Source organism: Gopherus flavomarginatus, chromosome 21 (assembly GCF_025201925.1).
Source record: "Gopherus flavomarginatus isolate rGopFla2 chromosome 21, rGopFla2.mat.asm, whole genome shotgun sequence".
Classification (NCBI taxonomy): Eukaryota; Metazoa; Chordata; order Testudines; family Testudinidae; genus Gopherus; species Gopherus flavomarginatus.
In genome coordinates, this window is record NC_066637.1 from 17561971 (window position 1) to 17587909 (window position 25939).

Below are 25939 nucleotides of genomic sequence, written 5' to 3' on the forward strand. Positions count from 1 at the left end.
CTCAGTTTCCCCCTCTGTAGAACAGGGAACATCCTGTCTCACAATGGGGGCGGAGGGGGCAGCTGTGGGGCTTGATTTGCTGCGACCCCCTGGCCAGAAGTTGCTGTAAAGGTCGGGCGTTGTTGTGAAAACAGGTAGGGGTGGGCAGAAACGGGCTCAGCATTCTGGGGTCCCGGGGGAGGAAGGTTATGCACATGCCTTGTGTGTGTTGTGTCCTCTTCTGGTGATTAATCCACAGAGAGGATAATAGCCTTCTGCTGCTGCTAGCGGGTGGAGCTCCTTCAGCTCAAACGGCAGAGGTCTGTGCTAGCACTCCTGGGCTTAAGCCCTACTGATGTCCCGTGTGGCGGTAGCACCGTGAGGCTGGAAAAGCTCCCAGGGTGGCAGGCCACGAGTTCCAGGGGATGGAGCAGCCCCATGAGCTGTCTTCCCTGGGCAGCTCCGCTCCTTTGGGCCCAAGCAGCCCTGCTCCCACATGCCTCACTTCCCTGCTAGCTGGGGCCTAATCATCACTGTGGCTCCTCTCTCCTTCCAGGGAGGAAGATCAGGGTCTACTCCCCCGAGACCCTTAGCAACATGTCCCCCAGCCTGGACGGAGACGCCGTTTTCCTGGGGTCCCCAGTCCACGAGGATGGCAGGCATGTGGGGGAGCTCGCGCTGCGGGGGATGGAGCCGCTGGACCTGAGGCCGGCTCCTGAGGGGTCTCCACACGCGGTGCCCGAGACACTGGACCTGGCGCTGCCCCCGTGCTCGGCTGGCCGGAGCGCCAAGGGCTCGGCAGAGCAGGAGAGGCGGCGCTTCTCGGCCTCGGAGCTCATGAACAAGCTGCAGCTGGCTCAGCGCAGGGCGACCTTCTCCCTCAAGCTGAGCAAGTCCCTCTCCGCCAGGAGCGCTTCCAAGGAGAAAGGGGCTTGGGCGAGCCAGGAAGGTACTGGGATTCTCACACTGGGTTTACTGGTCAAACTGGTATGGTTGGCTTGGGGCCTGCCTCTTTCTTTCTTTCTTTCTTTCTTTCTTTCTTTCTTTCTTTCTTTCTTTCCATTGATTCCAACGCCCTTTGCATCAGACGCTGTGTCCCGCTATAGGGGCAGGTTAGTGGCTTTCACGCTATGGTGTACAGGCCTGTGGTCCTTGGTGCCCATCCTGGGGGACCTCCCTCCCAGTCCACATTCAGTGGCGAGGTCTGGGAGTGGTGATGGTGGTCCACAAGGCCTCTCTCGTTGAGTGGTCCCCCGGAATGAAGATGGTGGAGAACCACGTTCCTGGGAGGAGACACGGGCGGAAGGGGCACATCTGTAGTGCCAGCTCCCCCCTTACCCATGTGCTTCCTCTCGGACTGGCAGGGAAAACGTGAGAAGGGGGTGGAGTCGCCATGGCCGTGGTGAAGGGACGGGGTGGAATCCTGGACCACTTTCCCTCTCTGCCCCCATCATCGCACAGGTGCATGACGGGATTCTCCCTCTTCCCCTGAGCTGTTAGGCCTGTTCGAGGCAGGTTAGCGATGGACCAGTGGAGGCAGGGGTGGAAGGGCGCCCTGATGCCAGCCCAGCTCCTCCCTGCTCGGCTGTGAAGGTGCTGTCCATCCTTGCAGGTAAACCGAATGGAAGGGAGCAGAGCCGCAGCAGCACGGGCAGCAATGGCCTCCCGTCCCCAGACTTGCCCAGTGAGCCAGGGAACGTCTGGCCCAGGTAAGGCCAGCGGGGAGAGCCCACGACCTTAGGGGGGCGTTCCCAGCCCACCAGAAGGCACAGGCGAGTGGGCAGCCGCAGGGATCTGGACTGTCTAGAGAGGGGGGATGGAGGAAGGTGACGCCGAGTTCCTCGGAGCAGCTGGATTTCCCAGGCCATGGGCTGGCAGGGACTGGGCTGCAAACCCAGTTATCGATGAGTGCTGTGAACCAGACCCCAGAAACCCAGCGCTGCCCAGAAACCCAGCATCCCAATGGAGAAGGGAGTGAGCCCCCCTGGAATCCACCTCGTGGGCCCGAGCCCGGCCCCACAGTGTGGGGAGAGTGTTCCCCATTTCATCCACTGCAGCCCCCCAGGCATGTCTGAGCCAGGCTGGACGCCAAGGGGAGAGGCACATGAGAGGCGTTTCTCAGCCCCTCTGTTCTCTAATAGTCTTTTCTCTCTCCTTCTTATTTATTTTTGATTTTTTTTAAGATCCTAAAATAACCAGTAAATGATCCGCTCAGAGTTCAGCTGGCGCTAACAGCTGGCCAGGCAGGTGGGCTCTGGCCACGCTGGTGTTTGGAAGGGGGAGGGACACCCAGCCACACGGCCCCACTCGTTTCCCAACATGCTGATGGCCTTGCAAGGTGCATGTCACCCCCCTGGGGCTGGTGCGAGGCCTGTGCCAGGCGCAGGCGATGGAGGAGCAGGGCCGTGCCCATAGGGCTGGGTGGGGCGGTGAATGTCGTGAGAGCCCCTGGTCCCGTTGTGACTTCTGATCAGCACTGGGATGAACGAGCTCAGGATCAGGCTGCATGGCGTGACAGCCCCCAGGCCCTGATCCTTCACCCTACAAGTCAGTGTGGGGGGTGCAGACTCCAGCCCTCACCCAACCCCGTGTGTTCCCCTCTGTAGGAGTGAGGCGGAGCTGGGTGGGTGCCCGAGCGCTTTGGTCCAGCACGAGAGGCGGCAGTCGAGGTTCCTCCTGAACTGTAAGCAGCTGGCTCACCCCGCCCGGGGGATTTCCCCTCTGCCTTCAAGAGCCCACGTCCCAGCTGGCAGGACAGCCGTGCCGAGCCCTTTACCGCCGGGGCAGGGATCACGTGGGCCCCCCCACAGCCAGCCACTGCGCCCCTATCCCTGGGCATCTGCTGCCTGGTCCAGAGCCAGCTGGCAGCACAGGGCACAGATGCCAGAGAGAAGTGCCAGCCTGAAATGGGCACAGAGGGAAGGAGCTCCTGGTCTGTGCCCCTGGCCTGGCTAGATGGCAGAGGGCAAAGCTGGCATGGACCCTTCCTCCTGCTCTTATGGCCAATCCTCTTCTCCCCACCCCGGCCCTTAGACCCAGGCCAGTGCCCCTGCTCCTAGCCATAGTGCCAGCCACTGCCCCATCCAGGCCATACCCGCCTGGGGTTACCCTAGGGCCCCACGAGGGGTGCCTCCTTCGCCCTGGGGATGGCGTCTCGTTCCCTGCTGAAGGGCCCCCTGGGCCCAGTGCCTGGACGCTGACCCCCGCCCCCACCCCTGTAGCCGTCCTGTACCAGGAATACAGCGACGCCGCCATTGCCTGGGAGATCCAGCGGCAGCAGTGGGAGGATGCCCTGGCGGAGGAGGAGGAGGCTGCCCTGGCGCCGCCCAAGACCAACCTGTCGCCCAGCAGCTCGTTCCGCTCGCAGCGCTCGTCCCGCGGCTCCACCTTCTCGCTGTGGCAGGACATCCCGGACGTGCGGGGCAGCGGGCTGCTCAACACCATCAGCCTTCAGGAGTGCAAGCTGCAGGAGGTGAGGGGCTGGCACCCTGCTCAGGGCCTGGGCACCGGGATGCAAAGTCTTTCCCAGCACCCGGTCAGCCGTCGCCCACACAGAGCCAGGCCTGGCATCAACCCCATCCCGGGACCCCAGGGCTGGCAGGACACTCCTGGGCTGGCAGGTTCCTGCCATTGGTTCCATTGTTCTGAGGCCCACATTGTTCGTTAGCTTCAGTTGCTCTTTCCCCTCCCTGCGCCACCCCCAATGCATTCATAGGGCCATCACCAGCACTGGGCTAGCGGGAGGCTTTGGGTCAGGGCTGAGGGGCACTGGGAGCTGGGGGAGAGGGACCCCAGGGCTGGGATAGCAGGGGGCTGTGGGTCAGGGCTGAGGGGCACCGGCAGAGCTGGGGAATGGGAACCCTAGGGCTGGGATAGCAGGGGGCTGCGGGTCAGGGCTGAGGGGCACCAGGAGCTGGGGGAGGGGGAACCCAGGGCTGGGATATTAGGGGGCTGTGGGTCAGGGCTGAGGGGCACCAGGAGCTGGGGGAGGGGGAACCCAGGGCTGGGATATTAGGGGGCTGCGGGTCAGGGCTGAGGGGCACCAGGAGCTGGGGAATGAGGGAGCCCAGGGCTGGGATAGCAGGGGGCTGCGGGTCAGGGCGGAGGGGCACCAGGAGTTGGGCAGTAGGTGACGGTTGCAGACCCAGCCAAGCAGTAGAAAAGCTGATGGGAATCGTGCACCTTGGGAGAGCTGCAGGGCCCAGGAGGTCGAGCTGCACTGGGGAAGCACCAGGCTCTGGCAGGGAGGCTGCTGGTCAGATCCCGAGGATCACTAGGTTTGGGTTGGGGAGTGTGGACAGCACCTGCCCGTGCTGGGCCCGGCTCTCGCCAGGGCTGCCAGGCCAGGACTTTGGGGAGCCCCCAGAGCTGTGATTCAGGAAATGCTGAGACGCCCGCAGGAGGGCAAAGGGGCAGGGGAGGGGCTCAGGCTCTGCCTCCCAGCAGCTGATCTCTGATCGGGCGGGGGGGAATAGCTCAGCAGTTGGAGCACTGGCCTGCTAAACCCAGGGTTTGAGTTCAATCCTTGAGGGGGCCATTTAAGGAACTGGGGTGAAAATCTGGGGAGTGGTCCTGCTTTGAGCAGAGGGTTGGACTAGATACCTCCTGAGGTCCCTTCCAACCCTGAGAGTCTATGATTCTGTGCAGTGCGTGCTGCTTGCACTGCTGCTGGAGCTGCACACCCCTGTCCCAGAACCCGCACCCCCACTACGGTGGCCAACTTTCTCCCCTGCCTCTTTCTCTTGAGGCCCCTGCTCCTCTTTCTCCCCCCACTGTGGCTCGCCGCTCTCTCCCCAACCGTCCCCCTGCCGGCTGAGCATGGCTCTAGGGGTGGAAGGGTGATTGGGGGAGGGAGAGACAGGCTCCGGGATTGGGGAGGTGAGTGGGGCAGGACAGGGGAGCCGCTGGTACCCCTCTCCAGCAGAGCCATTCCTGAGTGCTCCAGCAGCAGCTGCTGCTCTTCCCACCCCCGAGTAGTGGAGGCCGGTTACTGCAGGTAACTGGACTTTCAGTGTCCGGTCAGCACTGCCAGGTTTCCTTTCCGAGCAGACTTTCTGGTTGAAAACCAGACAGCTGGCAACCCTCGCTCTCGCCCCGGCAGGCCAAGTTTGAGCTGATCACCTCGGAGGCCTCCTACATCCACAGCCTCTCCATCGCGGTGGAGCACTTCATGAACTCGCAGCAGCTGAACGAGTGCCTGGGGGCCCAGGAGAAGCAGTGGCTCTTCTCCAAGCTGCCCGAAGTGAAGGCCGTCAGTGAAAGGTCAGCTCCTCCCAGGGGACAGGGCCTTTTGACCTCCTGCAAAGTGCTGCTGGGGGGCAGGGGGGTTGAGGCAGGAGTGAGCCGAGGGGCCATTTCAGGCTCTTCCCCCTGCAGCTCTGCCCAGCGCCCTGGTCCAGGTGGGCCCAGGGTCTGGAGATGCTGGAGCTCAGTGCACCGTGGGGTTGTGGTGCAGACGTGTGTTGCTCTCCGGTGCTCTCTTGTGGCCCTATCTCAGGGTCTAACACCTTAATCCAGGGCCGGGGGGAGCTGAAAACCCTTCTCCAGACAGGAGGGAGACCATTCCCAACGGTGTCTCGAGCGTCCACCGGGCGTGACCAGGGCATTGGCATAGTGCCCCCGCCTAGTGCTGGGAAAGGCGGGTGGTTTCCTTGGGGCCGGCTGGGCTGGGGTTCGCCTTCCCGCTGAGGCCCCGTCTCACCCCCTGGTTTCCCAGCAGGTTCCTGCTAGAGCTGGAGGAGCGGCTGGAGGCGAACATCCTGCGCTTCGACATCTGCGACATCGTTCTGCACCACTGCCCGGCCTTCCGCCGGGTCTACCTGCCCTACGTCACCAACCAGGCCTACCAGGAGCAGACCTACCAGCGCCTGCTGTGTGTGAACCGCCCCCCCCGCCCACTAAATGCCCCTCGCTGCTTCACAGCACCACCCCTGGGGGGCCACGCACAGATGGGAGAGCTGAGTGGGGAGCTCTGGACTGGGGGGTGGCGAGCAGGCGAGGGGATCTCTGGGCTGGGGGGCTGGTGAGCAGGTGGGAGGAGCTTTGGAGTTGGGGGCTGTCACGGACTCACAGATCGTGCCCACTCTTGGCCCCGTGTGGTCCGTGGGGGGTGCCCCTTTCAGTGCGACAGCCCTTCTTGGGGGTCCACTCTCTCTCGGGGTCAGGCCCCTCCACCTCCTGGAGCCGCACCTCTCTGAGCTTTAGCACATCTGTTTCTCGCCATGGGCCCCCTCAGGGAGTCCCCTTGCTCTGGACTCCCAGGGCCTCCAGCCCCAAAGAGGTTGATGCAACCCTGTTCCCTAGGCTGGAGCGACTCTCAGCCAGCATAAAACAGGAGGGTTTATTGAGCGTTGAACACAGCACAGGAAACTCTCCGGCCTCAGGCCTGGCCTCCCTCAGCCCAGCACATCCCAGTCCCCCTGCATCCAGGTGGGCTCTGCCTGCTCCCTCTCTCCAGCCCAGAGCCCCCCTACTTCCCAGCCCAGCTGGGCCTCTGATATCCCCGGCCCCAATCCCCCCCTCTGTCCCTTGTCTTCTTTCCAGGTAAACAGGGTCATAACACAGTTGCCTGGGCCTCCTCCCCTTGCTGGAACCGGCTGGTCAGGTCACCAGGGTCCTGCCTCTGCAGCCCATTGTCCTCCCACTGGCCAGATCCGGCTGTGACTCCTGAGCTGGGTCCCTGGGTCACCAGGTCACCAGTCGCTGGGGTCTCCATCCTCCAGGCCATCGGCTGGGGTCCTGAGTTCCCTCTCCTGTCCTCTGTACCAACAAACTCCCTCTCCCCTCCCCTCGTTAAACCAGTAACACCCGGGGACACTGAGTCCCACCCCTTCTGCATGCAACCCACTGGAAAACTACAGAAAAACAAGAAACCCCCCAATTTGTCACAGGGGCCAGTGAACAGGCAGCGGGGGAGCTCTGGGCTAGGGGGGCTGGTGAGCAGGCAGGGGGAGCTCTAGGTTGGGGGGCTGGTGAGCAGGCTGGGGGGAGCTCTGGGCTGGGGGGGCTGGAGAGCAGGTGGAGGGAGCTCTAGGTTGGGGGGCTGGTGAGCAGGTGGGAGGGAGCTCTAGGTTGGGGGGCCAGTGAGCGGGGGGGGAGCTCTTGGTTGGGGGGCTGGTGAGCAGGCGGGGGGAGCTCTGGGCTGGGGGGCTGGTGAGCAGGTGGGGGGGCTCTGGGCTGGGGGGCTGGTGAGCAGGCGGAGGGAGTTCTGGGTTTGGGGGGCTGGTGAACAGGCATGAGGGGAGCTTAGGATGGGGGCCAGTGAGCAGGCGAGGGGGAGCTCTGGGCTGAGGGGCTGGTGAGCAGGCGAGAGGGAGCTCTGGGCTTGGGGAGAGGAGGTAACCTGTGTTCCCCACAGCCTCCTTCAACCTTTCCCCCATCTCTATGTGTCCATCCCTGTCTCCTCTGAGCTCTTCAGGGATCTGGTCCATCAGGGATGCTGGGCGGTTCTCACCAGCTTCCCCTTCCCACCCCCTCCTGCCCTGGCCTGTTCGAAGGCTCCTGTCATGCCCTGTCCGGGATCCTGCTAGTTCCTGCAGGGATGTCTCCTGCGGTGGGGGGGGCAGGGGTGACAACTCCTGGAGGAGGCCCCCGGGTGCTGCGGTGGAGAGCTCTGGGTGCCGCAGCGCTTGCTTGTGGCCAGATCCAACAGCCCACTCATGTCAGTGGAAAGACCTCTGCCGACCCCGGGGACGTGGCTGGGCATGCTGCCCTTAGCACCCTAGCTCTGGGGACTCGCTGACGTTCCTGTCCACATTTCTCCAGGCAGGACAATCCTAAATTCCCAGGGATCCTGGCAAAGCTGGAAGAGGGGCCAGTGTGTCAGCGCTTACCTCTCACTTCCTTCCTCATCCTGCCCTTCCAGAGGGTCATGCGCTTGCAGATGCTAGTGGAGGTGAGCTTGGGGGTGGGGGCAGAGGTGTAACTGGAAAGAATCAGTCTGGCCAGAGCTGGCCTGGCATTAAAGGGAAATACCCTGAATTATAGGGCACCACATGCAATCTAAGGCCTATCTCTGCCACTGACCACTGTTAGTCCCTGGGCACATCGCTTCCCTGCCCCGTGCCTCAGTTTCCCCCGTCCCATGCGGATACCCCACCTTTGTGAAGTGCTTGGAGAGCTGCAGCTGAGGAGGGCTCAGTGTTACTACATGGCCCCGTTGTTTTGTTATTACTTGGGCTGAATTCCCGATGGGCTCCCTGGGGGCTGCGCCCGAGTGACAAGCAGCGTAAAGCCATTGTCAGAATGGCGGGATGTCCCCCGGAGATTGTTAAAACCCATGTCACCTTTCACCACCCACCAACGCCCTTTCTCTCGGTGGCACTACACTGGTCAGTCTTAGGCGGTTTCACTTTCCATCTCTCATGCCGAGCCCGGGCCTGTGGTATTAGCAACCCAATGACGCAGGGCTTGCTTAAAACCTGGTTGCAGGGCATTCAGTCATTTCTGCTGGCTAGCTCTCTACGTAGATCAGAGATCAGGTCCCAGTAAACTGCCAGGTAGGGGTGTTTTAAGTGCCTTACAAGGGCAGCAAGTGTCATTTTACAGATGGGGAAACTGAGGCACAGAGGGGCGACGTGGCTTGTCCAAGGCCGGGAAACTCAGGCGGAATCTGCCTGATTCAGAGCAGGGTCTCTGGTAACCGTGCTGAGTGCCCTAACCACCTGGGTTCTGGCTCTTCTGGGGTGGGTCTCTCCTGCTCTCTCCGAATGATTTCGGCTTTCTTTCAGTAAGGAACAGGACATTTTTTTGAACGTCAAACATTGTCACAGGATGAGAACACCCATGTCCTGCCCGGCTCTGTTATTAAATCTTCCCCCAGCTATCGGCAAACATAACGCAATCGCGAGCTGTCGGGTGACAGTGGTACAGAATAGCAGAGGGAGTCACTTTCTTCCAACACTGCACAAGAAACCCTCTCTGCTTCCCTGGAGAGCGTCTGCCAAGGGCTTCCCCCGCATGGCCCCTGCCTGATGGTCTGCTCCAGATGTGAAGAAAAAGCTCCTGGACTGTCCAATGTGCCACTTCCCACAGGCTGGAGATATCCGAGCCGCAGACTCGGGCAGCAGCCGCCTTGGGGCTTCACAGTTAGACCCATGGCAGGAGCTGAAGGCTTTCAGAGGCCTGGGATGTAGGGCACCAGTGACCTGCTACCACCCTCACCTCTCCCTTATATCCCACTCGATCCACACACCCTTTCTTTGGTACCCGGTGCCTAACTGCATCCGGAAACAAACTCCCTGCGCTGGCTGCCACCGCGGTGCTTAGGGGGACCAAGGGCAGCAGCGTGGCCTGGTGGATAGAGCCAGATCTGAGTGTTATTCCCAGTTCTGGTACCGGCTTGTTAGGCAACCTCGGGCAAGTCACAGCCCATTTGTGCCTCAGTTTCCCAGCTGGAAAATGGGGGTGAAGATACTGATCTCCTTTGGGCTCTGCTTTGAGCTGATAACAGAGTCGTCTGAGAGCTGGCTATTATTGTGCAGGAGAGACCAAAGCCTCCATGGAAAGCTACCGATTTGCACTGACCCTGATCAGACACTCTAGATTGCCCTGAGATTTCCCCAGCTGCCTGGAGCTCCCAGTACAGGGGTGGGAGGGCTCAATATACCCTCTCCCCCCAATACTGTAAGTGTTACCCCCTGTGACAGAGTAGGGACTGTCTGCATGGGGTATGGGAGAGCAGGGGGTGACTTTAGGTGATGGACAGGACCTGAGCCTGTAACCTGAGCCAGGCAGGGGGTGGGAGGACACCTTTGCCTGAAGCTGGACAAAGGAAGAGAGCCGGCTGGAGAGGTTTTTGGTTTCAGTTTTGGGCTCGCTGGGAAGAGGCAGGGAACCCCACGTCTGGGGTCTAAGCTCCTTGCCCCCCAGAGGGTCCTGGCTGAGGGGTCCTGGTTGTACCTACAAGCCCTGCTTGGGACTGTGTTCCTGTCGTCTAATAAACCTTCTGTGTTACTGGCTGGCTGAGAGTGACGGTGAATCGCAGAAAGTGGGGGTTGCAGGGCCCTGACTCCCCCACACTCCGTGACACCCCCATGGCCAGGTACTGTGCCCGGGACCAGGACTGTTATTAACTAGCTCGAGTGTCCTAAGTTGTTTTTTAGGACACACTGGACCTCGTTCCTCGTGGCTCTGGATGGAGGCGACACTCACCGGCACCAAAGAGGGTGGAATGGATTTGGCAGCTTTTGCCATCGCTTTGCCCTGGTCTGTGTTAGCCAGGAGGCCAGAGCAGAGCGCAAAGGGCCCTGTAAAGGTTTGCCCCAGGGGCAGGGTCACAGTGCATCGGGCTCAGCCTACACCAGCCATGTCCCCGGCCACAGAGAACTCACAATCATTGGGCTACCGAGCGCCCGTGCTGAGATCAGCAAAGTCCCCCTGGCTTCACAGGGCACCAGCCGAATTCGACCTCGAACACGCTACAGGTCTGAGTCTGTAGCTCCGGCATCAGCTGGTGCTGTTGACCCATTCCGCTCCTGGGACATTTTGCACTGGGTTCATGATGCTGATCTGTGAGGCCGGTACCGGTCAGGGGTCCTGATCTCTGGTGCTGAGGGGTTTGGCTTGGGACTGACATCTGGGGCGTCTGACGCTTCTTAGGTCGATGTGTTTTTTGCCTCCTGCTTGCAGAACATCCTGAAACGCACATTGCAGGGCTCCCGGGACGAGGCCACGGCCACCAAGGCCTTCAATCAGCTCAAGAAGGTAATTGACGAAGGCCAGGACGGGCTTTCAGAATGGGATAACATCTCTCCCGTGGTTCTCTCCACATGGGCTGTGAGGAGTGGGCCGGTGGGACAGCAGGATGGGCACTGCTTCGTCTTTGTGACTGGAGCTGTGTGTGTGTGGAGAGGGGAGGGTGTACGTTGGGGCCTTTCTGATTAGGGGGTGTGTGTGACTGGGGCAGGTGTCCTTGCAGGGAGAATTGTGGGTCCTCTCTGTCGTCTTGGCCCAGATTCTCCATGGCACTGAGTAGCAATGCTGTGCCGCACAGAGGGGACTGTCAGGGAATCGCTTACACCTCAGCAACACCCTGGGTGTTGGCATGGGTTAGAGCAGCCTTGGGGCAGCTCTAACTTCCACCAGCTGGCAACAATGCTCCCCGTGTCCCCAGAGGACTGTATGCCAGCCAGGACTGCCTGGAGCACTGGGCTCTCTGGGTATGACGCCGGGGCCAGTTCTGCTGGCTCTGTGCCATCTGGGGGAGATTCTCAGCTGGCCGGCCCTGGGCGCTTTCTGGCCCCTCTGCACTGACTGAGCGGAGATTCGACGTGGTGGCGGCTAACGGCTCCCTTGCCTCCTCAGCTCGTGAAGGAATGCAACACCAGCGTCCAGTCCATGAAGAGAACCGAGGAGCTCATTCATCTGAACAAGAAAATCCACTTTGAAAGTAAGGTGAGCGCGGTGACTCACGTGGCAGGAAGCGGAGGGCGGGCAGAGTCCTTGGAAAGTCGGTTTCCCTCAGAAAGCAGTGAACCCAGAGAACACAGACCGAGGCTGGATCTCCCCTAGAGAAAATACAGCCAGGGCATGTGTGTCTTGGGCCATATACGTCTTGGGCCAACTCCAGGGACTGCAGAAGATGCCATGGGGCAAATCAGCCAGATCTAGCGTGTGTCCAGTGGAGAGAGGCAGATGTACGCCCTGTGGGGATCTGGCCCCAGGCTCTGAACAGAGTGTGCCCCCACCCAAAGGTGTTCTAGCCACAGACACATCTGGGTTCAACACTGTGTGAGTTGGACAGGGTGACGCTCGGTCGGCCCTGCCTGGGAACCCAGGATCCAGTGGGGTTTGAAGTCCAATCTCGTAACATGCAGGTGATGAGCTCTGAGTTCACACACTGACATGGGTGGAGACGTAGCGTCTATGGGCTCTGGATGCCTCGTCCATATGGCCACATATTCCTTTGCGCTCTGTATCTTTCACTGATCACCCAGCCACCCCAACCACAGCCAGAATAAAATCCTTACTGAGCCCCAGGCTTCAGCTGAGCCCCTGGGCTCCAGCAGCCAAGCCCCTGGTGCAGCTACATCATAGGAGGTTCACGCTGGGCCATTGATGTGTCCTGGTCTGGTGATCCTCGTGTCTCCGGGATGGAGCCTTGCACACCCTCCTGGCTCTGACGTCTCCTCCTTTCTGGGCCGGGGCCCTGGGCAGATCTTCCCGCTGATCTCGCAGTCGCGCTGGCTCGTGAAGCACGGGGAGCTGGTGGAAGTGGACATGCAGCTCAGCAGCACCCTCGCCGCCAAGTTCAAGCTCTCCACGAAGACGGTGTATCTCCACCTCTTCAACGACTGCCTCCTGCTCTCCAGGAGGAAGGAGTGAGTGGCGGGGCAGGGCGGGGCGAGCTGCATGGGATGGATGGGATAGTCTGCGGCGCGTGGGTCTAGCCAGCCTGGCTCTCCTCGGCTGGAGTTCACGTGCTGGCCCCCTCGGACTCATGGGGCCGGAGGAGCAGGAGGGGGCAGTGCGCTGTCCTCCCAGCAGTGGGACGAGACCCTGGGCTAACAGGTTGTAGATAGCTCTCCTGCCAGGTCTCCGCTGCATGCCCACTCATGCTTGCCCCTGTACAGGGAGGAGAAAGTTAGTCACAGCTCGGGAGCAGGTGCTCGAGGCTCCACATTCACCCTGCAGTCGGCACTCTGAGCCTAGACAAGTTTGTGGTGGTTTCTGGCCTGCAGGGGAGAGGTCCCGGTGGAGTCTGGGGGATGTGCAGCCTGAGCCTGGGCCCGTCTGTCGTGCTGGGCAGGCCCCAGAGTGAAAGCCGATCCTGCCCGTGCCTTGTTTCCCGGTTCCCTCCGGCACAGGAGCAGCGTGTCCCGCTCCCCAGACGTCGGCGCCTGCCACGCACCGGTGCTGAGCACCGGGAGCTGCTGCCCCTCGGTCACCAACTCTCCCTTTGCCTGTCTCACCCAGGACAGGGAAATTCGCCGTCTTTGTTCACGCCAAGATGCCGGAGCTGAAAGTGACCGACCTAAGCAGGAAGCTTCACGGGGTCCCAGGACAAATCTTCCACCTCCAGCTCTTCGACAGCCAGCGGCTGAAGCACCAGGTCTTGTTGCGGGCACAGACTGAGTGAGTGCCCAGTGGGGCAGGGCCGTCTCCATGGGACACTCCCAAACACCCCAGCTCAGCTCCCCAGGGGATGGGGAGAGGAGGCTCCTGCCCGCTGTCACCTGGCTCGGGTGAGGTTTACGCACCAGCCTGAGACGGGAGCCCTTCTTGCTGGCCGACTGGTGTGGACCTGGCCAGCGGACAGCCAGCATTTCTGGGAGCTGCTGCTGAGCGATGACCGGGGGGCTGTCTCTGACTCCACCAGCAGGGGGCCTGCTGAGCCCTTGAGCAGCGCCAGTGTCCCAGCAGCGGGCACAGCTGACATGGGCACCAAGCCCGCCTGTGGCAGGGCATCACACGCATCCCCCAAGCCACCAGGCTGCTGGGTAGGGAGGGACCCAGCTGGCCCCAGAGGTGGGCTTACCGGGGTGGGAACCATAGAGTGCTCATCGGGACGGTTCCACAAGACTCCAGCCAGGACCAGAGCTGGTCCACAGGCTGCCAAGTCTGGCGCTGCCCCCGGGGCTGGATCTGAACCATTCTGGAGTTCTGGGGCATCAGGGTCTGGGATTTGGGTTTGGCTCTCCCCAGTTCTGAGCCTGTTCAGATCAGGGGGTCGACCTGGGTGGCTCTCTGGGAGCCTTGCCTGTCCTGCCAGGACTGCGCTGACCAGCTCCATCTGGCCCTGCAGGAGTGAGAAGCAGCGGTGGATCTCGGCAATGGTCCCCTCCAACCCCCAGACGGACAGGGAGCATGTCACTGAGAACGCAGGTACCCCTGAGAACGCACCCGCCCTCCTTGAACCCAGCAAGGGACCAGCCTGGCCGCAGCAGGAATGAAGTCTGCCAAGGTCTCGGGTCCCAGGGCATGACCCTGCTTCGGACACGGCAGCTCTGCTGTGACTTTTGGCTTCTGTCCCTCATCCCTGGGTACTCCCCTGCCCCGGCACCTAGCGTCCAGGTGCCCCAATCACACACAGGTAACATGGTGCCATGGAGCAGTCACTCCTGTCAGGCCAGTGCCAGCCGCCCCGTTTCCGCAGTCACGCGCCCCTCACTGCTCCCAGCTGAGCTCAGGCAGGGCTAGGCTGGCGCCGGGGGGATGTGTCCAGCCACATCACTAGGGAGATTTTGTCCCTGGTGGAACCTTGAGGGCCACAGGCCACAGGCTCCGTGCTCTTTCCCCTGCTGGCGCTCCAAAAGCAGCACCTCCATTTCCCTCTGCCGAGGGCTGCACGCGTGGGCCGATCCTTGCTCGGCACGTGGCCCGATCGGCTCCGACCAGCAAAAGGCAGCAGCAGAATCCCAGCCATGGAGGCTTCTGCTCCTGCTGCAGCCCAGGCCGCTCCCTAGCGAAGGCGATAATAACCGGAGCATGACAATCGCTGCGTTTCCCTCAGCACCTTCCTTCGGATCCCAAACCCTGCTTACAAGGGCCCTGTCTGGGGTCCCGGATGGCGCGTGACCCTCTGTGTCTTGCTGCTGCTTCCAGATACCGCCCAGGTCCAGTGCATCAAGGCGTACAAGGCCCAGGAGCACGACGAGCTGAGCTTGGAGAAGGCGGACATCCTGGGGGTCAAGACGAGGACCAGCGACGGTGAGAGGCCCTGGCTTCGTCGCTCTTCTCCCTCTCCAGCCCCAAAGCCGCAGCGGCTGGCAGGCCAGGCAGTGCCACCTGCCCTCCCTAATGTTTCCTTCTCTCCCGCCCAGGCTGGCTCGAGGGGATCCGCCTGTTGGACGGGGAGAGGGGCTGGGTCCCTCAGGGGCACGTGGAGGAGATCACCAGCCTGGGTGCCCGGCTGCGCAACCTGCGTGAGAACGACCGCATCAAGCATGCCACGCGCAAGCTGGAGGAGGAGCAGGAGTGAGCCGGCCGGGGGAGACCCTGGGAACACAGCCTGAGCCCTGCAGCGTGGGCAGGACCATGTACACAATGCTGGGGGCAGGGCTGCCAAGCCAGCACCCTGGGCACACCCACTGAACTGCACCGGACGACGGTAGCAACAGGTGGACGATCTCCCACGGCCTCAGCGCTCCCCACTGCTGACTCAGGCTCCAGGGAGGGACCGAGGCCCCGGGAACCCTCTCCACAAACAGACTTGCTGTTCCGTGCTCTCTACGTGGTTTCCTGGCTGCTCTGGGTGGGATCCTGGCCTGGTCCCCGTGGGCACGGCCAGCCGGGGGGAACCATCTGGCAATGAATTCTCTGCCCTGGCCCCTGTCTGAAACAGGATACTGGGTGAGGGGGACCCTTGGTCTGACCCAATGCGGCCGTTCGGGTGTTCAGGCAGCACCCACTCAGAGCATCATCTGCTTGGAGCGCAGGGACCAGCCAGGCAAGTGTCTCCTCAGCTGGGATGGGCCCCTCGCGGGGGGAGCAGCATGCCACCTCCACGGCCCCCAGGTTTCTCCGGGGTAGGGTGGGGGCATGTTCCTGCCGCTGCCAGCCTGGGCCAGCATCACTCCAGGGAGGAAGGACCCCATTAGTGATCCCCAGAGCTGCCCATTCTTTGAGGAGGGGCTGCAAGGCAGGGGGTCACCCCCCAAACAGCATCGCCAAAGCCGGGCTTCAGGCCCCTCCCCTTCCCTGGAGGTTGTACTGCTCTGCGAGCCGGGCACCGCTGGCTCGGCACGCTGCCACCAGCGCTCCCCGGCGATGGCCTGTGGGGCTGGATCTGCCTCGTTGTCATGGCAGGGGCCAGCCACGGCTCCCTCCACCACGGCCCGGCCCAGCTCCTCCCTCGGCCTGAACAGGGCGGGGGGCCAGGATCCTCTGCCCATAGCTGGGGGTCTGCAAAGGAGCCAGGGTGGGAACAGCCCCCGCTGCCGTCTCACCCGCTGTTCCAGCCTGAGCAAAGGAGGGAGATGCCGGAGAGCCGGGGCAGGGCCTGAGTTTGCATGGACTCCGCGTCAGTAAAGGCCTTAATTTGCTGCTGGGGGACGGGTGTTTCTTTCACTGGTTCCATTGGGCCGTGCCCACTGCTGGGCTGTTCCCCTCCTGAGCCGGCCCCCCTCCCCCAGCTCCGCTGATGCCCCTCAATCCTGACCCGCAGCTACCTCCTATTCCCCTAAACCGCCCCCCCAGCCCTGCTGGTGCCCCTCAATCCCGACCTGCAGCCACCTGCTATTCCCCTCCTGAGCTGCCCCCCCTCCCCCAGCTCTGCTGGTGCCCCAAAATCCTGACCTGCAGCCCCTTGCTATTCCCCTCCTGAGCTGCCCCCCCTCCCCCAGCTCTGCTGGTGCCCCAAAATCCTGACCTGCAGCCCCCTGCTATTCCACTCCTGAGCACCGCCCACACCCTGCTGGTGCCCCTCAATCCCAACCTGCAGCCCTCTGCTTTTCCACTCTTCAGCCACCCCCCGCCCTGCTGGTGCCCCTCAATCCTGACCTGCAGCCCCCTGCTATTCCACTCCTGAGCACCGCCCACACCCTGCTGGTGCCCCTCAATCCCGACCTGCAGCCCCCTGCTATTCCACTCTTCAGCCACTCCCCCCAGCTCTGCTGGTGCCCCTCAATCCCGACCTGCAGCCCCCTGCTATTCCACTCCTGAGCACCGCCCACACCCTGCTGGTGCCCCTCAATCCCGACCTGCAGCCCCCTGCTATTCCACTCTTCAGCCACTCCCCCCCAGCTCTGCTGGTGCCCCTCAGTGGACAGGGATTCTCCATTGCTATGGCAACGCACCTCAGTCCTGTCCTCCTGCTACCTCAGCCCAGGGCTCCCCCTAGCTCTGCCAGCGCCCCTCAGTCTTTCTCCCCTGCATCCGCTGTTGTCCCAGCTGTGGCTGGGCTGTTCCCGACTGGTGTCCTGCTCATCTTGCAGGTCACTCGCTTCTGCCCACTGGCCCCCCACATGAGCGTGGCCTGCTTGGTTATTTAGCACATGCTTAGCCCAGGGCTGGCAATCACCCACCGCTGAGGGCAGCCAGGGAAGGTGTGTTGTTGGGAAGAAGATCAGGGTTGGAAGGGACCTCAGGAGGTATCTAGTCCAACCTCCTGCTCAAAGCAGGACCAGTTCCCAACTAAATCATCCCAGCCAGGGCTTTGTTGAGCCTGACCTTAAAACCTCCAAGAAAGAAGATTCCACCACCTCCCTAGGGAACCCATTCCAGTGCTTCACCACCCTCCCAGTGAAATAGTGTTTCCTAATATCCAACCTAGACCTCCCCCACTGCAACTTGAGACCATTACACCTTGTTCTGTCATCTGCCACCACTGAGAACAGCCAAGCTCCACCCTCTTTGGAACCCCCTTCAGGTAGTTGAAAGCAGCTATCAAATCCCCCCTCACTCTTCTCTTCTGCAGACTAAATAAACCCAGTTCCCTCAGCCTCTCCTTGTAAATCATGTGCTCCAGCCCCCTAATTATTTTCATTACCTCCACTGGACTCTCTCCAATTTGTCCATATCCTTTCTGTAGTGCAGGGCCCAAAACTGGACACAGCACTCCAGATGTGGCCTCACCAGTGCTGAATCGAGGGGAATGATCACGTCCCTCGATCTGCTGGCAATGCCCCTACTTATACAGCCCAAAATGCCATTAGCCTTCTTGGCAACAAGGGCACACTGTTGACTCTCATCCAGCTTCTCATCCACTGTAACCCGAAGGTCCTTTTCTGCAGAACTGCTGCTTAGCCATTTGGTCCCTAGTCTGTAACAGTGAATGGGATTCTTCCGTCCTAAGTGCAGGACTCTGCACTTGTCCTTGTTGAACCTCCTCAGGTTTCTTTTGGCCCAATCCTCCAATTTGTCTAGGTCCCTCTGTATCCTAACCCTACCCTCCAACGTATCTATCACTCCTCCCTGTTTAGTGTCATCTGCAAACTTGCTGAGGATGCAGTCCACACCATCCTCCAGATCATTAATGAAGATATTGAACAAAACTGGCCCCAGGACCGACCCCTGGGGCACTCCGCTTGAAACTGGCTGCCAACTAGACATGGAACCATTGATCACTACCAGTTGAACCTGATGATCTAGCCAGCTTTCTATCCACCTTATAGTCCATTCATCCAGCCCATACTTCTTTAACTTGCTGGCAAGAATACTGTGGGAGATGGTATCAAAAGCTTTCCAAAGTGAAGATAAAGTCAATGACCCCCCAACCCTGGGGGTAAGGTGAGGGGCTGGATCCAAACCTAGACCCAGATCCAAACTTTGCCAGAGGCCCGTTATGAATGGCAGAACCAACCAGCTGGACGTGACCAACCCAGACCTTGGGCTGGAGACGGGCCCAATCCAAGCACGGGCCTGAGCTGAGTGCTGCTGCGGGGGAAGCGCTGGACGGCAGCGCAGTGGTCAAGCCCCGACCCCAGGGCAGGTGCCATCGGGGCTGGGCTGGGGGAGGCGAATGGCTGGGAGGTGCATCCCAGGGCTCTCAGTGGCACAGGATTAGCAGGAAGGAGCCAGGTGTCCTGGGGGAGTGGGTACTGTGTTACTGGCTGACGGGCTGGGCTGTCTCTGGCAGGGGTGAACCTCAGGTTCTCAGTGGAGCTCCCCCGTTCCCAGTGCCTGGGCCAAGGGGGTTCTGTGACTTTGGTCTGCTGGGTGACCTGGGCCATGCTGCAGACTGCCGGGTGCCGTCTCCGTCCTGGGGCAGCAGGACCAAGGCTGGAGGCTGGCGCTGGTGCCAGCCCTGGGCTCGGGCCAGGGTGGTAGCGAAAAAATCAAAGACAGGTTGTCACAGAGTGCGGGGGAGTCAGGGCCCTGCACCCCCGGCTTCCTGCGATTCACCGTGACTCTCAGCCAGCCAGTAAAGCAGAAGGTTTATTCAGACAACAGGAACACAGTCCAAGACAGGTTTTGCAGGCACAGACAACAGGATCCTCCCCAATTAGGTCCATCTTGGGGTCCCGGGAGCATCACTGCCCCTTTGGGGGGGGTCAAAGCCCTGTCTGTCCTTCCCTCCCTTCCCAGCCAGCTCTTGAAACTCCTCTCGCTCCAGCGTCCAGCGTCTCCTCCCCCAGCCTTTGTTCAGCTTCCTGGGCAGAGGTGTCCCCTGACCTCTAACCCCTTCCTGGGTTCTCACGTTACATGCTCAGTCTCCCAGATCATCCTCCCAGGCCAACACCCCCCACTCAGCATTCACAGGCCACAGTCAGAACAGTCCCAGTTCATCACACAGGTCCTCGTGTGCTGCAAAAGAGGCGGCTCTGGGGGCCCAGGCCGGAACCAGCCCTGCCTCCAGCGCTGCAGGTGGGGAGAGCATCAGACTTAAACATAGGGCCAGACTCACGTGCTGGAGTAAACCGGGGTGTCTCCTTGCTGCCAGTGGGGTTACGCTGGTGTAAGCAATGGGAGTGTGGCCTCAGCAAGCATCTGAGCTCAGAGGGGCCAATGGAACTGGGCCACTCCTGGCCACTGCGGCCTCCCTCTCCAGCACCGGGACCAGGGGAGGAGGCACCTGGCAGCCCGGCCCCACAACCTCGCCCACCAACTCCCTGCCCGGGCCAAGCATGGCAGGCAGGCTGCCTTCGGCGGCTTGCCTGCGGAGGGTCCGCTGGTCCCACAGCTTCGCCTGCGGGAGCTCCACTGAAGCCGTGGGACCAGCGGACCCTCTGCAGGCAAGCCGCCAAAGGCAGCCTGCCTGCTGCCCTTGCCGCGCCGGCAGAGCGCCCCCAGCGGCTTGCCGCCCCAAGCATGTGCTTGGCGTGCTGGTGCCTGGAGCCGCCCCTGCAAAGGAAGGTCCCTGCCAGCCCTCAGCCAGCCCTGCAGTGTTGCCAACTCCATCCCCATAGCCGGAAGTCACCAGACAAATCCTGAAAAGTTCCTAGATGCAGCTGTTTAAGCTCTCAAAAGGAATCACAAATGTCACCAAACAAAACTGCCAGAGAATTCAGCAGAGAAACACACACACACACAAAATCATTCACAAGCAGATCAGTAGTGTTAATAAAATCCATTCCATGCTCTTCTTACTATGTTCTGTTCGACACCAGAACGCTGTCATCATCAGGAGGGCAACCCTGCTCTTTGGGAAGGGCGCTCGGTACAGGGCAGCCCAGCCTGGCTGGGGTTGGTTAATTTCAGCCGAGCCTCCCTTTCTTGCCAGCCTGGATCTGAGCTGACGAGTGAGTGAAAGGAAGAGCCCAGAGCCGGGGGGAAAGGGGGAATTCACCTGACCTGAGCTCGGCGCTGCAGGGGCCAAGAAAGCAGATTTAAAAACAAAAATCTGCTAGCTGGACCCCTTCCCCCTGCTTCCAGGGGTTCATTTCTGAAAACAGCTGGGCAGCGAACCCCAGGCCAAGCCAGGGGAAGGAGTAAAGGGGAACTGAAGTCAAATGAACTCCACCTTTGATCCTATAGTCAGGGCTTCATCCCTGGGGGCACTGTGCTTCTGCTCCATTGGGGCATATGGCCCTGTCTCATCCCACCCCACCTTCCATCCGTGCGGCTCTCCTCGCTGGCTAACCTGCCTCCTCCACCCTGCCTGCTTCGTTAGCCGTCTCCCCCTGCATCACAGGCTGTGCTGGCTACTACGGAGCAGTGAGAAAGAACATCTGGGTAAAAACAAGCCCTGGCCAATGTGCTGCTTTCTCCGAAGTGCCCCTGGCTTTAGCGACGTATTTAATTAGCCCCCACAAACTTCTGTTGCTCGCCTGCAGATTAGTGATCCCAGCCCAAGCAGTCCTGGAATGCGGTTCCTTCCGAGGAGCCGCTCCTCCGAGACGGGATGACACTGACTTGGGGTGCAGCAGAACGTAGTAAGAGCATGGCATGATTTTATAAACACTAGTGAGCTGCTTGTGAATGGTTTGGTGACCACACGTATTGGTGACGTCTGTCTCTGAACATCACTGTCACTGGCAGTAGATTTGTCGCTGGTCACTTGGACCCTTATTTTCTCACTAGGGAACCAAAAAGTCACTAAATCTGGTGACAAAGACGCTAAGTTGGCAACACGGCCGGCGGCACCTGCGGGCTCTGCGCCTTCCTGGGGCCATGCCCACCACGAGCCTAGGGCAAGGGGCGAGACCCAGAGGAGGCTGGGAAAGCCCTCGTTCCGATGGGGCAGTCGGCCAGAGGCCAGGCTGGTGCTGGGGAGGCAGGGGAGCACTGACTGAGGGGCCTGGCCTATCCCCTCGCTAGCGGAGGCGGCCAGTCCCGGAGCTCACGCCTGGGGTCTGAGTCCAGTTCCCTGGTGCTCACTCGCACAAGGGAGGGATCTCTGCTCCCCTGCTCCGTTCTCTCACTCAGTCATTGCCAACCTCCTCCCCTGGGCAGTTCTGCCAGGACAGACAGCAGCACAAGCCATGGGGTATCCCCATAACCCTCAACCCCTCTCCTGCCCCTTCCTCCCACGGATCTCTGAGGGCTTCCTGGCCCCTGGCTCCGGGTGGAGACACCTGGGGCTCAGCCCACCCCTGAAGTGGACCCATGTGCAACAGCACAATGTAGGAGGCAGAGTCATTTGGGCAGGCGGCCGGGAAAGGACAGAGGGGGATTGGGGCCAGCCTCCAGGGTTAATCCCCCAGGGGCTCAGGGCCTCCTGTTTGCAGACTGGCCCTAGGGGGAAGCCTGCACCAGCTCCCCTCCCAAACTTAGAAACTGGGAATGGGCTCCTGCTGGGAGATCTCCCCACATCCTGCCCTGGCCCTAGTTAGGAAGGTAAATAGCTCCCACCTGGGGGAGCCAAGGAACCTCCCTCCCCCAGCACTGCTCTCATTGCCCTACTGCCATCTGATTCATTGGGTGCTCACTCTTGCTGCCCTTGGCTAATAATGCCCCTGATGCGCTGCCCCTTTAAGGAGCCGCTAACGAGGGAGCCCTGGAGGTTATTTATTTGCAGGTGGCAGCAGCTGTAGCTTCTTGCTCTCGCTAGCCTAGGGGATCCTCCAGGTAAGAGGCTGCTTTTAGCCCTGGGAGCTCTGGCCCTGGCCAGGAGCTATTGCCGAGGACGGTGTGATACACCCAGGGCCAAGCAGGTGAGCAGTGGCATGGCCCTCGCATTGCATCTCCCTGGCCATGGGCGGGAGGGAGCCAGCTGGCCCCTCGGGCCTGCCTAGCCTGGAGCAGAGTTCCCCTTGGGTGCTGTGCCCATGCTTGGCTGGTCCTGATCCCAGAGCACAGAGGGTTTCCCTCCTGTGGCCTCCTAGAGGTGAGCTCAGGGTGGGGCATCTGCCCATTAGCTGGATTCTGGCCTGTGGGCCAAGCCCAGACAGGTGGCTAGGGCTGCAGAGAGGGCATGAGCAGAGCCCTGGGCTAGCAGCCTCTGAGCCAGGGTGCTGATGGAGCTAGGGGGAGCTGAGGCCACCCCAGCCCTCCCAGTGCCACCCAGGGACCTGCTCGGCGAGCCACGACCCAGCTTATGTGCCTGGTGTTTGGGGTGTGGTGCCGAGTGGCCCAGTGAGCACGCCAGGAGGGCACTTGACCCTGTCGGTGTCCCCGGTGGCCTTTCCGGGTGCCCAGTTGCCGAGAGAGGCCAGCCCCTGAAGTGGGAGCAAGCCGCCCAGCCAGGACTGAACCTCCTTCTCCTCCCTCCGCCAGGCCTCTCGTTGCCCCCATGGATTTCTTCTGCCGGAAGCGCGCGCGGTCAGACTCGCCACCCAGGGCCACGGCGCCGGTGAAGAGACACGGCTCCTGCCCGGTGACCCAGAGACCCCAGCCGGCCAGACCGGAGAGCCGCCCCGAGCTTTGCCCCTTCCTGGCTGGTCTCTTCCGCCCCAGGAGCGCCAAGGCCGGCCTTTCCGCAGCCCGCCGGGGCCGCTCCCGGGAGCCAGGCTCGACGGCAGGGGAGAGGGTACCGCTTCTGGACGACAACTCCAAAGGTCTGTGCGCCCATCTCCTCCCTCCTTCCCCCCCGCCCCAGGTAAACGCCTCGATCTCTGCCTCCCTCTGGCCCCGTTTCCAAAATCGTCCCACTCCCATTGCAGACCAGTGACCCCCACCCATCCCACCACCACCTTGGGGCCCATGGGAAGGAGTGGGTGCTGAGCCCCCTTGAAAATCTGACCCGCCTCATTTGGGTGCTTAGATGGGGGCTGGGCTTGGTTGCTAGCTGCTATCAGGACCCCGATGCCACCTGGCCTGGATCCCGAGGACCCAGGTGTCCTGCCCCCCATCCACTCTGGCATGGCCCACTCATCAGCAGCTTTCCCTGAGATCTGACTGGCAGCATCCAGGGCCCAGCGCGCGACGGGGGCTGTGGAGAGACTGGCCCGAGAGTGCTTTGCCTTGGATGTGGGGTGAGGGCAGGGGGCTCTGATCCCAGCCCTTCTTCTTGGAGGGCAGGAGTGCCCTGGAGGGGGTGAGTTTCAGTGCCCATAACTGGGACCAGGCAGCGTCCTGGGCCTGACTCCCACTAACTCTCAGGCCTGACCCCCAGCACCTGCTATCCCAGCCCTGCCCAATGCCCCTCAGGCCTGACCCGCAGCACCGGCTATTCCAGCCCTGCCCCGTGCCCCTCAGGCCTGACCCACAGCACCTGCTATCCCAGCCCTGCCCAATGCCCCTCAGGCCTGACCCCCCAGCACCGGCTATTCCAGCCCTGCCAGTGCCCCTCAGGCCTGACCCCCCAGCACCGGCTATTCCAGCCCTGCCAGTGCCCCTCAGGCCTGACCCCCCAGCACCGGCTATTCCAGCCCTGCCCCGTGCCCCTCAGGCCTGACCCCCCAGCACCGGCTATGCCAGCCCTGCCCCGTGCCCCTCAGGCCTGACCCGCGGCACCGGCTATGCCAGCCCTGCCCCGTGCCCCTCAGGCCTGACCCGCGGCACCGGCTATGCCAGCCCTGCCCCGTGCCCCTCAGGCCTGACCCGCGGCACCGGCTATGCCAGCCCTGCCCCGTGCCCCTCAGGCCTGACCCGCGGCACCGGCTATGCCAGCCCTGCCCCGTGCCCCTCAGGCCTGACCCGTGGCACCGGCTATGCCAGCCCTGCCCCGTGCCCCTCAGGCCTGACCCGTGGCACCGGCTATGCCAGCCCTGCCCCGTGCCCCTCAGGCCTGACCCCCCGGCACCGGCTATGCCAGCCCTGCCCCGTGCCCCTCAGGCCTGACCCCCCGGCACCGGCTATGCCAGCCCTGCCCCGTGCCCCTCAGGCCTGACCCCCCGGCACCGGCTATGCCAGCCCTGCCCCGTGCCCCTCAGGCCTGACCCCCCGGCACCGGCTATGCCAGCCCTGCCCCGTGCCCCTCAGGCCTGACCCCCCCGGCACCGGCTATGCCAGCCCTGCCCCGTGCCCCTCAGGCCTGACCCCCCGGCACCGGCTATGCCAGCCCTGCCCCGTGCCCCTCAGGCCTGACCCCCCGGCACCGGCTATGCCAGCCCTGCCCCGTGCCCCTCAGGCCTGACCCCCCGGCACCGGCTATGCCAGCCCTGCCCCGTGCCCCTCAGGCCTGACCCCCCGGCACCGGCTATGCCAGCCCTGCCCCGTGCCCCTCAGGCCTGACCCCCCGGCACCGGCTATGCCAGCCCTGCCCCGTGCCCCTCAGGCCTGACCCCCCGGCACCGGCTATGCCAGCCCTGCCCCGTGCCCCTCAGGCCTGACGCACCGGCTATGCCAGCCCTGCCCCGTGCCCCTCAGGCCTGACCCCCCGGCACCGGCTATGCCAGCCCTGCCCCGTGCCCCTCAGGCCTGACCCCCCGGCACCGGCTATGCCAGCCCTGCCCCGTGCCCCTCAGGCCTGACCCCCCGGCACCGGCTATGCCAGCCCTGCCCCGTGCCCCTCAGGCCTGACCCCCCGGCACCGGCTATGCCAGCCCTGCCCCGTGCCCCTCAGGCCTGACCCCCCGGCACCGGCTATGCCAGCCCTGCCCCGTGCCCCTCAGGCCTGACCCCCCGGCACCGGCTATGCCAGCCCTGCCCCGTGCCCCTCAGGCCTGACCCCCCGGCACCGGCTATGCCAGCCCTGCCCCGTGCCCCTCAGGCCTGACCCCCCGGCACCGGCTATGCCAGCCCTGCCCCGTGCCCCTCAGGCCTGACCCCCCGGCACCGGCTATGCCAGCCCTGCCCCGTGCCCCTCAGGCCTGACCCCCCGGCACCGGCTATGCCAGCCCTGCCCCGTGCCCCTCAGGCCTGACCCCCCGGCACCGGCTATGCCAGCCCTGCCCCGTGCCCCTCAGGCCTGACCCCCCGGCACCGGCTATGCCAGCCCTGCCCCGTGCCCCTCAGGCCTGACCCCCCGGCACCGGCTATGCCAGCCCTGCCCCGTGCCCCTCAGGCCTGACCCCCCGGCACCGGCTATGCCAGCCCTGCCCCGTGCCCCTCAGGCCTGACCCCCCGGCACCGGCTATGCCAGCCCTGCCCCGTGCCCCTCAGGCCTGACCCCCCGGCACCGGCTATGCCAGCCCTGCCCCGTGCCCCTCAGGCCTGACCCCCCGGCACCGGCTATGCCAGCCCTGCCCCTCAGGCCTGACCCCGCGGCACCGGCTATTCCAGCCCTGCCCCGTGCCCCTCAGGCCTGACCCCCAGCCCCGGCTGTTGCAGGCGAGTGCTCTCCCGTTATCCAGGTGACGGGTAGGTGGCATCAGGCTCGCCATGCAGAGGCAGTTGCCAGGATCTCCAGCTTGCTCTGCCAGTGTCTGGCTCTGATTGGGCCCCATGAGGCTGGCAGCTCCCTGGGGGCGCTGGTGAGCTCAGCCCAGCGGCGATGGGGAGCAGAGGCGGGCATGGGTTTTGTTTTGACGACGTGGCTCCAGTGCATCGCGGTGCCAGGCCACCCCCTCTGCCCCTGCACCATCCTCATCCCCTCACTCCTGCTCTCCCTAGGGGCCGACCCGCCGGGGAGCACTGTCCCTGCCCCCCTCTGCTGCCAGCCCTCTCCTCCCACAGTCGAGCTGGAGGCCCTCGAGAGCATGGGCCCAGAGGAGCCGGTGGAGGAGCCCCGTAGCGCTGCAGGGCCAATGGGCCCCGCTGTCCTGCTGGAAATGGGGACAAAGCAGCCCACCCCAGTCCCTGGGAGGAAGGTCCTGCA

General features: G+C 62.7%; 1 protein-coding gene and 1 long non-coding RNA gene across 6 annotated transcripts in view; one reads left to right on the plus strand and one right to left on the minus strand.

The window, feature by feature from the left end:
• Positions 1–15755, plus strand: part of ARHGEF19 (Rho guanine nucleotide exchange factor 19) — a 28561-nt gene extending 12806 nt beyond the window's left edge. For all 5 annotated transcript variants that reach the window (XM_050931201.1, XM_050931203.1, XM_050931204.1 and 2 more), the window contains 14 exons: positions 536–928; positions 1592–1688; positions 2586–2662; positions 3201–3451; positions 5081–5241; positions 5699–5851; positions 7744–7873; positions 10609–10683; positions 11284–11373; positions 12136–12299; positions 12895–13053; positions 13724–13803; positions 14524–14628; positions 14742–15755. In XM_050931201.1, the coding sequence (XP_050787158.1) occupies positions 536–928; positions 1592–1688; positions 2586–2662; positions 3201–3451; positions 5081–5241; positions 5699–5851; positions 7744–7873; positions 10609–10683; positions 11284–11373; positions 12136–12299; positions 12895–13053; positions 13724–13803; positions 14524–14628; positions 14742–14899 (2093 nt within the window). In that variant the 3' untranslated portion in view covers positions 14900–15755. The remainder of the gene's footprint in view (positions 1–535; positions 929–1591; positions 1689–2585; positions 2663–3200; positions 3452–5080; positions 5242–5698; positions 5852–7743; positions 7874–10608; positions 10684–11283; positions 11374–12135; positions 12300–12894; positions 13054–13723; positions 13804–14523; positions 14629–14741) is intronic.
• A 296-nt stretch (positions 15756–16051) lies between these two features.
• LOC127038610 (uncharacterized) lies at positions 16052–17011 on the minus strand. The gene is made up of 3 exons (XR_007770732.1): positions 16554–17011; positions 16420–16485; positions 16052–16354 (listed from the first exon to the last, which is right to left on the minus strand). It is a non-coding gene; the product is annotated as an uncharacterized LOC127038610 (long non-coding RNA).
• Between the last annotated feature and the right edge of the window lie 8928 nt (positions 17012–25939).